Source organism: Pagrus pagrus (assembly GCF_965226575.1).
Source record: "Pagrus pagrus genome assembly, contig: HAP1_SCAFFOLD_447, whole genome shotgun sequence".
NCBI classification, from domain to species: Eukaryota; Metazoa; Chordata; class Actinopteri; order Spariformes; family Sparidae; genus Pagrus; species Pagrus pagrus.
In genome coordinates this window covers 2,501-19,241 of record NW_028175019.1, presented here as the reverse complement: position 1 = coordinate 19,241, position 16,741 = coordinate 2,501, and the positions used below count along the sequence as shown (strand labels likewise).

At 41.3% G+C, this 16,741-nt stretch overlaps 1 protein-coding gene across 1 annotated transcript in view; it reads left to right on the top strand.

The window, feature by feature from the left end:
* Nucleotides 1-816: 816 nt before the first annotated feature.
* The window catches only part of LOC311254135 (unconventional myosin-VIIa-like), a gene marked incomplete at both ends in the record, with an annotated part of 16,091 nt that continues 166 nt past the window's right edge, over nucleotides 817-16,741 (top strand). The window contains 16 exons of the mRNA XM_084384536.1: nucleotides 817-909; nucleotides 1,458-1,556; nucleotides 7,528-7,632; nucleotides 9,868-9,981; nucleotides 10,252-10,404; nucleotides 12,381-12,565; nucleotides 13,268-13,389; nucleotides 13,867-14,009; nucleotides 14,144-14,257; nucleotides 14,501-14,569; nucleotides 14,778-14,862; nucleotides 15,044-15,120; nucleotides 15,404-15,523; nucleotides 15,795-15,937; nucleotides 16,103-16,313; nucleotides 16,503-16,638. Of these exons, the coding sequence (XP_084240662.1) occupies nucleotides 817-909; nucleotides 1,458-1,556; nucleotides 7,528-7,632; nucleotides 9,868-9,981; nucleotides 10,252-10,404; nucleotides 12,381-12,565; nucleotides 13,268-13,389; nucleotides 13,867-14,009; nucleotides 14,144-14,257; nucleotides 14,501-14,569; nucleotides 14,778-14,862; nucleotides 15,044-15,120; nucleotides 15,404-15,523; nucleotides 15,795-15,937; nucleotides 16,103-16,313; nucleotides 16,503-16,638 (1,969 nt within the window). The remainder of the gene's footprint in view (nucleotides 910-1,457; nucleotides 1,557-7,527; nucleotides 7,633-9,867; nucleotides 9,982-10,251; nucleotides 10,405-12,380; nucleotides 12,566-13,267; nucleotides 13,390-13,866; nucleotides 14,010-14,143; nucleotides 14,258-14,500; nucleotides 14,570-14,777; nucleotides 14,863-15,043; nucleotides 15,121-15,403; nucleotides 15,524-15,794; nucleotides 15,938-16,102; nucleotides 16,314-16,502; nucleotides 16,639-16,741) is intronic.

Here is a 16,741-nt window from a genome sequence, read left to right as displayed (position 1 = left end):
TGATACTCAGTTAATGCGTTGCTGAACTCATCAGCCTTTCTGATTGACTAATCAGCTCTGACAGCGTCCCCCCGCTGTGGAGGCCCAAATGGGACGAGCCAATAAAACAAACGAACACACACACACACACACACACACACACAGATCAGCCTCCACCCCGTTCTGTGGATGTTTGTCTCACCACACACACTCTGACCTCCTTACCTCCATCCAAACTGTACAGGTGAGATCAGAACTGTGGTGGACAGGAAGTGTATGTGACTTAAAACTCTGCTGCTTCAGGATCACACACACGAGGCTTGTTTTTATACGGGAGAAGAAGAAAAATTATGGATGATATTTGAGCAACAGCAGAACATTTTTATCACCAGTTTGAAGGAATTTCTGGATGTGACTGTTGAATTTGGAAAAGGGGAAAATCATCGTTCAATTTTCAGAAAAACATTTTTTCGTGTGATGACTTAATGGGATGCTCAAACTTTTGTGGCTCACATCGAGTTTGGAGAAGAGGATCGTTTTTTACAACATGACAGATTTTTGTTTGTAATTGTTTTCTTTTCATTTTTATTTTCCACCAGCAAGCCAAAGATATTTTGCATTGGAGGTATTATATATTTTGGGATGTGTCTGTGGATCTTTAGATATAAATAAATAACTGCTGTGCTCAGGAGATTTGTTGTCACTGGATTTCAAAAGAATATCAACCGATCGACACATCAAAACAAGAAGGAAGCATCCATGGTTTAGTTTTTGGGTTTTTTTGCAGACCTGTTTACACTCAGAATGGTGTGCAGATCTTAACTAGACTTGGTAACCATGACAATGAACAGGAGGGGATCTGATTGCCCACCGCCAGGCTGGGACATGAATGCACGCCGTCTCAGCTACAGATGCACCACCCTCATCCAGGTAAACTCAGGCTTCAGCCAGAGAGCAAGGTGCCTCTGAACACTAACAGCTTTTACAGTGAGGTCAACCTTTATTCTGTAATTTAAACTGTAATTTATGGGTTGTGAATAGGAGAGGAAGTGCTTCGATTAAAGTACCACTCCACAGTGGTCGTTACCCTTTATCTCTTTATCTTTCTAGGCCGACAATAAACATCTGTGGAGTCATGAAACCATTTGTTTAAAGTTGGAATCAGCTGCTGGATGACCGGTAAAAAAAGATGTTTGGATTTTTCCCCTTCGCTGTGAGCATGTGAACAAATCTCAGAGTCAGCTATAGGTCACAGGTGGAGGAGGTGACTCAGTGATCAGCTCTGTGGCTTCAGATAGAAAGTTCTGGTGCTTTCTTTGTTCATGTGGGTTGTGTTCAAGTATGTGAAGCAGTCATGCAGGATGGTTGCTCCTTTGACCTCCCAAAGGCTCTTGTTTGACATTCTGTTGCATCAGGAATAGTTTTTAATATTCCTGGCTTCTGTTGTGTGATAAACTGTGTTTCTGAAATCTTTTCAGATCTCAGAGGTTGTTAGTCTTTTTGGAGATGGGAAGCAAAGTGTCCTGGAAGGTTCTGGTCTCAGAAAGGTGAAAGACTTCATATCTGAGGAGAACAAGGTGATGATGGGTTTACATCAGGCAGGTTGGGAAGTTAAATCAGACTGTGAAGTTTCAGTTTGTGGTTTTAAAAGTGGAACTGAAAGTGTCATTGACAGTGACTTTGTTGCTCCACTATGGAGCCTGGACACTTTTACAGTGTTTAATACACATAAATACTTTTGTTAGTGACATTCATACATGAAGAAAAAAGTTGAAAATAATATGTTCTACTGTATTTGCTCTGCTGAGGATAAGCAGATCCATAGCTACAGTGCAGCAGGCTTAATTAGAAATAATTAAGACTGCAGTCAGCCCTGGCTTCTGATTGGTTGGAAGGCAGAGCATGCTGCCCTGTGTTTGTGAGGAAGGCTGAGTGGAAGCCATGGAGCCTCAGGAGCACACTGGTCTTTGACTTATGTTAGTGTGGATCTGTCCTATTCCCAAAAATGCAAGCTCAATGTACAGTCCAAGCATGTGGCTGCTGTCCTCTATAGTGAACCGTTCTTGCTGTTTTTTAACATACTTGTTATTGTTTAAGCTCATGTCAGCCAAATGCCTGTACTCTGCGGCTCAGGCATGAATTATTGGGATTTTTTGTGAGTTAATTATCTTAGTCTGTCTTTAAAAAGGCGTTTAGATTATTTTTTTCCATCTATTAAAGCACAATGTAACAGGGCCAGGTCAAAACCTCACCAGATTAGACAGTGTGTGTGCATTCCTGGATATACTACATGCTGATCAGCTCGGTCTCAGATATGTTTGTCATTAAAATATACTGAAGTAACAGATTACATTACAGGGTTAAGCTGTGTTTGAGTAAAAGTAAAAGTAGAAATGCAGTTGCATGACCACTTTCCATTCTCATATCTTGGGATGTTTGATTTGAACACGAACACATTTTGATTGTATTTTTGACTATTCTAATATCTGCTAACCAAGTAATGACAGATTTTAATTTTGATTAGTTCAACATTTTATATCACTAAAGCTACTGAAAGTTTGTTTGTTGTTAGTTGTTGTTTTCGATCTCTGCTGTGTTCAGTGCAACGTTTAGTTCCACTGTGATGGAGAGCTGGTATTCATTCACTCGTTCATTCATTCAGCAGCTCGCTCACATTTACTGGTCAAACACAATGGGAACAGGACAGGGGTAGAGTGTGTGTGTGTGTGTGTGTGTGTGTGTGTGTGTGTGTGTGTGTGTGTGTAGGAGAAACACAGTTTTGGCTATTTTGAGTGAAGGAAACCAGGTCGCTTTATTCAATTATTGTCAAGTACCACTGCTGCTCAACACCAGCAGAGGGCACACCTTTAATAAGAATGATTTCTCAGTACACTTGCTGTGTCCTCTTGCTTTGTCCTTTTGTGGAAGCAGAATAGAGACAAAATGTTAATGTTGATTGTCCAGTGAAGCAGAAAGGAGAGCCAGTCCGTCTGTCTGTGTTTTTATGGACAAGTTAATTCAGTGACAAATACCAGCACAATTACCTTGTCACTATATCTCACCCCATGACCTTTGATTTATCTGAATGATCTATCTAAATGCAAATGAGGTGAGTTGGGAGTGGCTTTATAAATCACACATGGCCTTTTAATAGCTGACCCCCTAATTAAAACGCTCTATCGTAATCGGATTAATCTGAGGTTCAGCATTCTGTGATGGTCTAAATGTTCCTTTAGAGGCTAGAAAATATTGGGAAACACTGCTGCAAAAAGCATAACTGCAAAGTAACTGGTGATGAAGAGTTTCATAGACACCAGCAGAGGGCAGACCTATACCTGAAGAAGACCTCCCACCTGCAGACAGACACTGTGCAGTGTGCAGTGGTGAGCTGTGGTCTGCAGTGCACACTTACAGACCCTGGAGGGAGCCTGTCTAACTTGTAGTAAACCTAGTGCACCATGAGGGTAACAAGATAGTATCAAGGCTGCAGTTGTGACTTTGGTGAATATTCAGGCTGAGCTGAAATGACAGAAATCTTACAAACAACGTGAGCCGTACATCAAACAGTCTATGATCACATATCTTGTGAAATAATAAATATCCATCGGGGTGTTTGTTTAAAGTTTCAATAGTTATAATCAACATTTTACAGGTCACATGACTATGGCTTTTTGAAGCTTTTAAAGTAACTTTCAGCTAATTGTTTTGGTTTACTAGCACACAACTTTACTGCTTTGGTCCATTCTCACAGCTCGTATGGCATGTTTGGTTGCAGCAGGCAGCTGTTTTCAGAGAGAAAAAGCTCTAAAAACCCATTCTGCACCACTTCCTCAGCACCAAACCGTAGACAGACATAGTTAGCAACTAGCTGGTGAACTCAGTGAAGTGTTTAGCAGCTAGAAAGACAGATTTTTCAAAATCAGAGCTCTATTTAGAGTAGATGGAGCAGTGTTCGAGTAATTAACACTGTCACACTGGTGACATTTTAGAGCGACCCAATCACCAGAATAAATGTTGCCATGTGTGTTCCTGCAAATCATGGACATGTTGAAACTTCATACCTGGTTTTATCAGCAATGACATGGCTGGAGATATCTAATGTCGTTGGTTACACAATAACAAACTACTTGAAACACAGTCTTGAACAGCGGTTACTCGATTGTGAGCCTTCTCGCCAAGCTGTAAAGCCCATCCCCCATCCCCTCCACCTCCCCACGTAATGTGAACGTAATATGACACGTATTTGTCAATATGGTAAAAATGACACGTACAAATTTGGAACATATTCGTGGTTTGAAAAATATAAACCAAGCCAACAATTTATTCTAGTTACCGGGCTGTTTAGAGGCCTCCCAACATCCATGTATCTCTAGACACTTTGCTGTTATACACAGATTCTCTCGGGCAAAAAATCTCCATATACAGGCGATGATGCACGTTCCACTTTATTTGGAAAGAAACAGAAGAAAAGAAAGAGCTGAAAAAGCTCAACTATGAGTGCCTCACAACAGCTTTCTCTCAGCCTGTCCTCTGGGTGCTTTGGTACCTTTCCACACAGCAGTGACATTAGCAGGCGTAAGTGAATACCCGGCTCATGTCTGGCCTGAATTATTTACCTGAAGAAAGAGATGATGAGAACACACACACACTCATCCACCGCAGGCAGCATGGACATGACATCACTGCTGTCCTGCTCACACCACACCAGCACTGTGGCTTGTCTCAGTCACGTTTGTCCAAAGCATGGTGTGTGTGAGATAATAGGCCTACTTGTAGCCACAGTGGACGTCCTGTCCTGTGTATCAGATATAGCTTCTGGGAATAAGCTTCATGGTCACAACATGTTTAATAGCATGAAATTAGAGATCTAAGAGTTACAATAAAGATCAGGGAGTTAAGTCATTAAGCTTCAAGCGATACTTTTCTACTCAATTACATCCAAGAGGCAAATATTGCACTTTTTACTCCACTAGATTTGTCTGTAAGCTTTAGTTCCTAACTACTTTTTATTGGAATTTGTCATATCAAAAGTCTATAAATCCAAAATGTTGCCGATACATACTTTTATTTAGGTAACATTTTGAACCACTCGTCTGCTGGGCTCTCTGACAATCAGTGGGTCATGAATTACCATGGCCGTCTCTGCTGGCTGCGGTGTCTGGTTAGTTGACCTGAGGGCTTTGTCGATCTGTAAATGACTTCTGTAAAAAGCCTCTAAAGGCCTGTGAGTTAAATCAACTCTTTGTCAATGTGAGACTGATGGTTGTGATGGGAGAATGCTGTCATTAAAGAGAGGCATTCAGAGGCAAATTTGGGTCGGCGTGTCAGCAATGACACATACATGTGTACAGTTTCAGCTGTTTTTTATTAAACCCTTGAAGTTTATATTTCGCTCTCATTTTTTTCAGTGACTGTTTTCAAAGTTTGTGATTTCCCTAGAGATGATAGCGGGGATAGGCCAAATAATATTTAAATATTAGCTAACAGTAATTACAATTACAATTGTTTTGTAGTTCTGTCATTTCTAGATAAGTAACAAACTACAGGTCAATGAAAAAGCACTTCAACATCAGTGTTGTCTCCGTTAGCTGATCACTTACAAAACTTATCTGAATTATATCAGTCTGTGCATCGTGTACTGTAGAAGACACCTATCTGATAAGAAATGAGAGCAAAAAAGAGAGAAATGTGTGGATGGTGGGGAGAGACATAGATGAAAGAGAGAGAGAGATGCACAGAAGAAGAAATATAAAAAAGGAGACAAGAAGAAAGACACCAAACAGATCCTCTCTGCTAAATAATTCAAAATGTGGTTTCTGATAGTTTGCCATTGGCTTACTCCCTCACAGGCAGTGTGTGTGTGTGTGTGTGTGTGTGTGTGTGTGTGTGTGTGTGTGTGTGTGTGTCTGACAGGTGCTTGGTGGTGTAATGTTCAGGTAGCTCAGTTTGCCAGACGGAGTATTTACTTAATTAAACTGACAGGTATGTAACACACACTCAAACAGCAATTCAATTCATCATTCACACACACACACCCTGAGTCACACACTCTCATGCAACACACAGCTAGCGACAGAACGAAAGCTAAATGCTAAGAGCTAACATCCTAACAATGTCAGCATGCTGTTAGGCAGGTATAATGTTTACCATGTTTAGCGCAGTAGCATGCTCACACTTGCAAACTAGCACTAAAAGCACAGCATAACTGAGGCTGATGTTGTGTTTTGCAAGTATTTGGTTAGTTAGTTAGTTTGTTAGTTAGTTAGTTAGTTAGCCCTTTTCATTTCCAACATTTAACTCTGAAGGGGAACACAAGGTTCTTGACCTTTTGTCTTTCTTAAATGATTTTGTTTTTAATAATTTAATTCCTCATTGTAAATAATGCTTAAATAATAAATTAATGAGGAATTGCTTTGTAATTACTCAGGAGGATGTTTCACCAGGGGTTGCACAAAAATAGCAATTAAGGATTGTTTTATGAGTAATTAATGAATTGTTACTAGTCTGTGCTGCTGGTTCAGAATCAATCAGGAGCGAGACCTAATGATTCATTCATATTTCCCGGTCTTTTCTCTGGTATCTCATCGTTCTCTACTATATAGTCCTCAATTCAGAAACTACTCATCAATGATGCATTAATGCTCAAGTCATTCATGATTCGTCCTCACTTTACTCAACTACTCACATTTTTGTGTAGCTTATCATAAAGTGTTACCATTATTATTAGTATAAGTCGTATACTATCTTTGTCCTTTGTGTTTCTCAGTCGGTCAACACACAGTTTATTCTTCTTAACCTGCAGAATTAGCATTGTAGTAAGAGCCTGTAGTATCTATCAAGAAATCCAACACCACGACACACCTGAGGAGGAAGTGTCATCTTGTTGCCATGGGCGACAGGGGAGGTTGTGGAGGGCTGGGTTAACAAAGTGTCAGTGTGATAGAAAGAGAGAAGGACAGAGAGCAGGAGGATTGTCCCAAAATGTAACTGCAGTGGAAACTTCAGAGTGATCTGAACATTAGCAGCAGGCTGGATCTTATCCAATGTTTTTAAATTGATTTTTTCAAAGTGGACAAGAAATATAGAGAGAGGCGGAACTGAAGGTGACAAACCAGGATGATTGGCCCTGTTAGACTAAAAAATGTCTGATATTGGACCTGTTTTTTGTTTTTGCCATCTCTTAAAGGGCATTTAAGCTTTTTTTGATGAACCCAGGGAAGAGAAACAGAGCTGACATGTGACTGTGATCTGCTGAACCTGTGATGAACTGAACCTGTTGAACCATGAAGATTTTATGACAGCTACTGCATATGTGTTGTCCTTTGGGCTTAGTTTGATATTTTACATGGATATTTGGAAATCGTCCACTCGTGTGTGTGTGTGTGTGTGTAAGGAAAATACAGAGGAAATTACACAAACATCAGATCAATTTACTCACCTTCCCACCTGTACTTGTGGATAATTAATCCATCCCCGGGTGGAATACAAGACTGCTACCGCTGGATATCGTTGTCAGGGTGTGTGTGAGTTTGTACCGTGCATGTGAAGATGTACAAGCGTCGGGAATATGTGGAGCTCTATGAGAAGGATCTGGCAAAATGGGCGCTGCTACGCAACGTCAACACTGTGATGAAACCCACCACACTGCTGCCGGTACGCATATTGTGTGCGTGTGTGTGTGTTTGTATGTGAGAGAGCGGGAAAGGGTGTTTTAAGTTTGATGACTCATAATTGTAAGTCTTTATTCTGTGGCATTTGTGTTACGTAAGATAAGTGCGCATGCTGCCTTGTTTCATGCATCAAATATTAATTATACTTCTGTGTGGCGCTGTGTGTTTGTGTGTGTGTGTTTGTGTGTGTGTGTGTGTGGGTTTGTTTGTGTGAGTGAGAGAGAGAGTGAGAGGGAGATGCTGTCTTATGCTTAACTGGGTGTTAAAATAATTATGCATCAATCACGAGAATGTGGTTTTCTGTTTCGAATCATAATTGTATATCTCAAAACTATATTTAAGTGTTTCACGTACCTTTCTGTGTGTGTGTGTGTGTGTGTGTGTGTGTGTGTGTGTGTGTGCAACCCAAGACTTCCTCAGTACAGTAGATACAGTGCTTCAGTCTGCTGACTCTACCTTGAGGGACTCTTCAGAGATTTTAGGAATATGCTTGTTTGCTTATTTATCAAATCTTATTGAGATTATTGATCTCATTCTCATATGTGTTCATTAAATATGAGGCTGTAGCCAGAAGTCGGTTACCTTAGCTTAGCACAAAGACTGCACACAGAGATGCACAGGTCGGTACTGCATTAGGTATGTATGTTCAGTGAATCTAGATGTTTGGACATTTCCAGAAACCATGGTGGTGGTTTGCACCCTGACAGCCAGATCAGTCTTGGATCAGCACTAGCTGTTGTTGGCAGATGCTTGTATTCCTGTAGATTGCTAGTGGGGGCCAGCATGGATCTGACTTAAGTGCCCCAAGGTTCCTTTGGACTGGGATCTGGGGAATCTGGAGGCAAGGTTGACATCTTGAGCTCTTTGTCATGTTCCTCAGGCCATTCCTGAGAAGTTTTTGTGGTGTCAAAGGGCATATGATCCTACTGGGGGGCCACTGCCGTCCAGGAGAGCCATTGCCGTGAGGCGGTGTTTGGATGGGTGGTTTCAGGATCCAGCATTTCCACAATCACTGTTATTCACTACATTGTTTCTAAACAAAAACTCAAACAGCTGACTGTGCTACTGATGAGCGGAAGTTGTGTATTCAGCCTTTCTTCATCACGTTTTGGTAAAATATTGTTAAGAGGTGTTTTGTTCATTCAAAGGCCTGTTCAAGGAAGGAGAACAGCTAACCACATTATACACTGAAGCTGCGTATTTAGCCATTATTTTTGGCAGATTTTAGAGAAAATATGAGCTTGGATCACTCTGAACATGATGGACAGATGAGAAGTACATTAAGATTAAGGAGCAGCTTTAAAGGTATTTGATACCTTGTGGCGATTTGGTCTCAGTCCCTCTCATGCATGGAGCTAAACTTCAGATTTTCTGTAAAATAATGAAAGTATGTCCAGTGTCCTCAGAGACTCTAACCTTTCACCTATCTGGATGAAACATATATTGCATCCAGTGTGCGGAGCAAAGGATTTTTAATCTGTTTCTCAAGTTACAACTGTATTTCCTGTCTAACTGAAAATTAACATAAGTAAGTTATTGCTCTTTTTGTACAACACAAGAAAATATGAATAAGATATTTTGTATAAAACATAACATGCTGTACTAACCTTCTTTCTTCTCCTACATAATGACTGTCCTCTGGTTAGATGTTCCCCCTGTCCACCTCGACAAATTCCTGGTACACATTTTGTGTTTTATCTTTTCCAAAAGCTTCCAGTCCTGGTTGGACCGTCTGCCTGCAGCAGGAGATCATCGGGGATTCATTTCACCTTTTTTAGACTGCACCAGTTATTACAATTTATTAACAAACACTGCTGAGTCTTAATGTAGCAGCTTCAATAAACATAAAGGCAGTACAGGTCACTGTAGGATGAGATGACATGAGACTTTATTAATCCAAAATCTGACCCGGGTTAAAAGGGTTCACATGTTCAGACTGCATTATGTCTGGTCCAGGTGCAGTGTGAAAATGGTTATGATTCAATTATTTAATCAAAGTAACATGGGCTCCAATCATCAATCAGTCACATTTATGGAGAAGCTATAATGAAGGCATGGTTCCTTTCTGGTTCTGATTTCTCGTGTGATTGTCCTTATTCACGTTATTCTGATCCTGATTTCAAAGTTTGATTCTTTTTCTGATATATATTTATCTAAATCACGATTCTGATCCCACTCCCAAACTCTGGGTTTGCTTTAATTCTGGATTTCTTTCCAGGGCGACTATGTCTGGTTGGACTTAAAGACCGGTCGGGAGTTTGAGGTACCAGTCGGCGCAGTGGTCAAACTCTGTGACTCGGGACAGATCCAGGTGTTGGACGATGAAGGAAATGTAAGTCCTGAAATACTGTGTTGTTTACTACACATTAATGGTCCTTTCTGTTGCAGGGGCATGCTAGATTGTGTCTGAAATACATGTTGATGAAGGTTCTCAGTCATCCAGGTGGTAATTCTAAGTGCTGTATCGTAGGCAACTGGACTTTCTTGAAGACGTTTCACCGAACCTTAATAAAACTGTTGTTTAATTTGTCCCAAAACTCCAGTAAATAGTGTGAGATTCTGATTTCCTGTACAACCCACCATAATGTCCCTCCTCCTCCAGGAGCACTGGATCTCCCCCCAGAATGCCACCAACATTAAGCCAATGCATCCCACCTCCATCCATGGAGTGGAGGACATGATCCGGCTGGGAGACCTCAACGAAGCTGGCATCCTCCGCAACCTGCTCATCAGATACAGAGAAAAACTCATTTATGTGAGTTTTACTGCAGTACTGTTGTTGTACTACGGCTGCACACTGATACTGATGAACAGTGTTGTACAACTCTGCAACCTGCACATCAAATGCAGGAGGACACTCACGTGTGATACACCATGAACTTATTTCCACGAGTTATTATTAACAAGCTATCCACAAAAATATCTGAAATGACTCCTGATCATCATTTCAATACAACCCACATTCTGGCAAGTCTACTTTTTATAAGCAGAGCTCACAGAGTTAGGTGACCTTTCAACTTGTTGGTTGATTTTTTTTCTAAACAATATATCCAAAGTGCAGATTGTGCCGATTGCAATTCATTAAATACAAGTTAAAATTGGAGTCATACAGCTCAAATCGCTAGAAGATGTACCATAGATGTGGAAAACAAATCTTTCATTCAAGGATTTTAACTGAGCACACAGTATTACATTCAAACATTATGAGTTTGTTTTCCACTTTGTTGGCTTATTTATGTACAATTCTGTTATTTCTGCCATTACATGAGGACAGAACAAGACAAGGACAATCATTCCTTTGGTATAATTGTTGAATGGTTCCTAAAACTAATCTAATTTACCTATTGTTGCCTTAGCTCATTTATTAGATCCACCGCACTTACACTGCTGCTACAAATAATTTAAGACTACTACAGCTTTTCAAACCTTTATCCAATGGTCTTCACTACCACTCCCTCAGTATTATCTCAAAAATCTAACCTCAGACATCTGCTCTGGCTGATTTTCTGCACTATACTTCAATTTCCTGCTTCTGTATGCTCTCTCTTGCCCTACTTGCTATCCTCCTTCCCTCTTCCTGTTTCCCTTGAAGACAAACTGTGGTGGCAGGGTAAGTCAGCGCCTGCATGTCCAGCATGGCTGAAGAGAGATCCAACCTCAGATGAATTAATGTGCTTAATACATATGTTTAATGCACATCTTTAATGCAACACCTGCACGGCTTCAAGAAAAGCAGCATGCAGTATATTTCTTATCCAATGATAAGCTGCACATACAGTATGTTGCATGTTTTGAATGTTTCATGTTGGTATTGTTCTGTTGTATAAACCTCATGGAAAATGAATCATTGATTTCATTGCAAAACAAATTAAATTGATTACAGTAAAGAAAGAATATAAGGTATTATTCAGTCATCATGGACATGTAATTATGGAATAAAACTCTTTTTCATTTTATTTTGCTCTGTAGAAACATTGCCTGAACTTTTGTGAAATAAATGACAGCTGCCATTGAGTTTGACACACACTGTAGAAACCACAGTATGTCAAAACTCAAAGCTTAAACTTGGTAGAAAAATGGAAAAATCCACGGCACTCTTCTGGCAAAAAGGTTAAAATCCTTGAACAAGCTAATTTTTATCATGCATTGTTTTTTTAAGAATTTCAGTATGAAATAGACTCTTTAACCTCTTCGCCACAGGAGTGCATTGGGTTTTTCTTTTTTGGACTTCCCTACCAAAGAGCACCTTCATCACCTTTTGTTCTTTTCTTTCTTAAACTAAGCGGACCTGGAGGAGAAAAGAGCTACTTTTCTTAAGCTTTCTCAAGCTTTGGAGGTGTCATGTATCTGCAGGAAAGTCAAATGCTTTATGCATCTGATTCGCTCAGGCTTAGCAGTAACCAAGCTCAGCGCTGCAGCCTGGCTGCATGTTGATTTGTTTCCAACATGGCCGTCTCTTCTCCCGTGGCGAACACTGATACGTTCTTATTGTCATCCTTCACCATCTGAGTTACGGGACCTGTGTCACCTCATGTACCCTCCACCTCAAAGACTAAAACTCCTAAGCAAGTTGGTGGAAGTGACCTTTATGTTTGGTTTGTCCAGTCTTTGTAGCTTTCAGATAGTCTTAAGATTTGTTCCAAGCTTCTGAATACTTCCACCACCTCTACCATCAAGTGCATGACGTTGCTCAAAAACAAAAGTTTTAACAGTTTTCTCCTCTGTGTGCAGACATACACCGGCTCCATCCTGGTGGCCGTCAACCCTTACCAGCTGCTGCCCATCTACACAGCCGACCAGATCCGCCTCTACACCAACAAGAAGATTGGCGAAATGCCACCCCACATCTTTGCTATTGCTGACAACTGTTACTTCAACATGCAGAGGAACAACCGGGACCAGTGCTGTATCATCAGGTAGGAAAGAGTTCAGACTCCAGAGCTCCAGAATGTGACAAAGATCTCAAACCTTTAATTTGTCGAATGCTTTGGTTTATGATCAAGTACCTACAAAACTATAGACTGATTATAAAACATTGGGTCCTGGGGCACAGACTCATAAAAGGCCCCTATTCCTCCTATAAAGGAGCCAAACCTCCAGACTGAAGAGACACTGATCACACAAATCACACTGATACTAACGAATCTGCAGCAGTCTCTGAAAATAAGAGATACATCGTAACATACTGGCAGTGTAGCTGACGCATTTACACTCTCATGAGGAAGGAGAGATGATTTAATTAAAACTGGAGACTATGAAATATCCAATTTTATTTATGTACCAGCCACAATGTGTCTGAATATTTCCTGATTTAAATCATTATTGTTTTTTAATATGTATTGTATTTATAACTTAGATAAAATAGTTTGATTTCTTTTGAACATTTAAAAGATTTGATTAATTTGTTGCATGAAAAAGTTTGAAGAAAATGTTGAAATCTTGTGCGTGTGTGTGTGTGTGTGTGTGTGTGTGTGTGTGTGCGTGTGTGTGCGTGTGTGCGTGTGTGTGTGTGTGTGTGTGTGTGTGTGTGTGTGTGTGTGTGTGTGTGTGTGTGTGTGTGCGTGTGTGCGTGTGTGTGTGTGTGTGTGTGTGTGTGTGTGTGTGTGTGTGTGTAATAGCGGTGAGTCCGGGGCAGGGAAGACAGAGAGCACCAAACTGATCCTTCAGTTCCTGGCAGCCATCAGTGGTCAACACTCCTGGATAGAACAGCAGGTCCTGGAGGCCAACCCTATACTAGAGGGTAGGAACACACACACACACACACACAGACACACATATGCACATACACATGCACACACACAAATCCTGCAGCTGACTGTAGTCTCTCAAGCGTTGTGGCCATTACCTGGGTGGCGGAGTTGAGCTGATATATTTACGCTGACAGTGAAAGCAGAGATGTTCGGGTTAATAACACGTCGCCTGCTCCAACAGATGAAGGTAGTCTGAGTGATATGGAGGTTGTTCAGTCTCACTAGTCTAAGTGAAGAGCTTTTTTTTATTTGATAGCTATATTCTCAACATATGTCAGGTTTTACATGATCTTCTCCTTCATGTGTTCCTGGACAGGATGTTGAACCTCAGCTGTGTCTGAAACACAAGATGTCAAGATTATTTTTTGGGATTTTTTGACAATGTTCTTACATGTGAAACTTTATAAAAACACACAATATCCATATGACATCATCATCACCACAGGTATATGTCGTTTCTCTTGCAGCCTTTGGCAACGCTAAAACAATCCGCAATGACAATTCGTCCCGTTTTGGGAAATACATCGACATCCATTTCAACAAGAGAGGAGCCATAGAGGGAGCCAAGATAGAGCAGTACCTGCTGGAGAAATCCAGAGTCTGTCGGCAGGTACGAGGCTGCATTAAAACAGCTGTCCACCTGCTCCATCACTAAACTCTTCAGGGTTTTCTCAGCGATTACTTGTGACTGCTGCTGTAACATGTGCATTTGTTTTATCTGATGTAACTTCTCTCTCTCTGCAGGCCCACGATGAGAGGAACTACCACATCTTCTACTGCATGCTGAAGGGGATGACTGCAGACGAGAAGAAGAAACTGGGGCTGAGCAAAGCCACCGACTACACCTACCTGACCATAGTGAGTGCTGTCCCCCTCAAACTGTGTCAGTCATTATTCTATCAGATACCTGAGTGGAAAACTGAGGAAAAACGTTTTACTGTGCAGCAGACTGAATATTTTTTCATAGGTGATGTAGAAGAAATACCTTCAGCACAGCAATAAGTGTTGTTAAACAGCCCTTCTTTTCTATGCAGATATTTTTTGGGCTTAAACAATTGAAAGTGAAAAATCCATCCCATCCATGTTTGTGTTTCTCTGCAGGGAAGCTGCACAGTGTGTGATGGCCGAGACGACTTGAAAGAGTACTCCAACATCCGCTCTGCAATGAAGGTACTGATGAAAAGCTCACACTGATTATAGCACAGAGACATTACAGGTGTGTGTGTGACTTCATCACTTAGTAGCTACTTTAAGACGTTAACTGAAGAAATCACACTTCAGTGGATTATATATTCTATAAAGAAAGATGAGAAACTGGAAGGTGAAACATTTTCTCTTCCCAACAGGGTTTACAGTTTTCCTGTACTCTGTTCTGCAGGTTCTGATGTTCACAGACAGAGAGAACTGGGAGATTTCTAAGCTGCTGGCTGCTATTTTACACATGGGAAACCTCAGATATGAAGGTAAAGTCAAAAACAATCTTAAGTCAGACATTTTACAACACAGCTTAGTCTCGTAACTCGTAATGTTTGTCGCTGCTTCGGTTTCCTGGATCAGTCTGCCTTCCTTTATTTCTGTCTGTGCACTTTGGGTTTTTCATTCATATTATACATGTATGTACACTCTCGACCTTTGACCCTGCAGCTCGTACCTACGACAACCTGGATGCCTGTGAGGTCGTCCGCAGCCCTCATCTCACAACTGCTGCTACACTGCTGGAGGTGACACACAGACACACACACAGACACACACACAGACACACACACAAACACACACAGGACAGCCCCACTTTTCACTTTACAATGAGAACTTTTATTAACGTCTCTTTCAACAGGCCATTTGACCAAAGCAGTGTAGTACGTCTTTACAGTAACCTGATATTATATATTTCACGTCAGTGTGACTTGTAGAAGCTGATTTGAGCTGAGCTGTGTGTGTGTGTGTGTGTGTGTGTGTGTGTGTGTGTGTGTGTGTGTGTGTGTGTGTGTGTGTGTGTGTGTTCAGGTGGATGGTAAAGATCTGATGAACTGTCTGACCAGTCGGACTCTGATCACGAGAGGAGAGACCGTCTCCACCCCGCTCAGCATGGAACAAGCTCTGGATGTACGGGACGCTTTTGTTAAGGTAAAGTTATCACTTTTCAAAAGCATCTTGGATTATCTTTTACAGTTATTTACATTCAGTGTTACCCCCAAAACACAGCGTGTATCCTTGAGGTCTTACATGTATTTAATGCATTTCCTTCCTGATAAAACATTTGAAAAAGTATTTTTAAATTAAATTTTTAAAGATAGATAGCATAGAACTGTGACTTGATTGAAGATGTTTAATGTGTTTCCTTCTGTGTGTGTGTGTGTGTGTGTGTGTGTGTGTGTGTGTGTGTGTGTGTGTGCAGGGAATTTACGGCCGTTTGTTCGTGTGGATCGTGGAGAAGATCAACGCAGCCATTTACAAGCCTGCGTCCTCACACCCCAAAATTCTCAGACGCTCCATCGGACTGCTGGACATCTTCGGCTTTGAGAACTTCACTGTCAACAGGTACAACACACACAAACACACACACATGCACACAAACACGCATAAACTTGTTGTTTTTTTTCACTTGTGCAGCCCGCCCCTTTATTCCATCCCATATACTGTATATTTCGTAGTCACAAAACATTTGCACAAGGGCGTAAATAATATACCCCCTCCCTCCTGCAGCTTCGAGCAGCTGTGCATCAACTTCGCCAACGAGAACCTGCAGCAGTTCTTCGTGCGTCACGTCTTCAAGCTGGAGCAGGAGGAGTACAACCTGGAGCACATCAACTGGCAGCACATCGAGTTCACCGACAACCAGGATGCTCTGGACATGATCGCCATCAAACCCATGAACATCATCTCGCTCATCGATGAAGAGAGCAAGTTCCCCAAGGTACTCACACTCTGATGGTGAGGTTTGAAACTGGTCAGCCATCATCATCCACCACCACCTGGTTAGTGAGCGAGCAGGCAGGTGGTGTTCCTTTAGCTGTGACTGCTGGAAACAAGTGGAGAAAAAAGGCTTTAATTATTAAACTTATTTGTCTTTTTGTTTCTGTTTGGCTTTTGTTTCGTCCTTCAGGGCACAGACACCACCATGCTGAACAAGCTGAACTTTCAGCACAAAGTCAACACGAACTACATCCCCCCAAAGAACAACCACGAGACTCAGTTCGGCATCCAACACTTTGCTGGAGTCGTTTTCTACGAAACAAGAGGTCAGAGTCGTTTCACGCACCAGAGATACACGGAAATGTCTGTTTGTTCCTGTATGAACACGTCAAAGATGTTTAATGTGTTTCCTTCTGTGCGCGTGTGTGT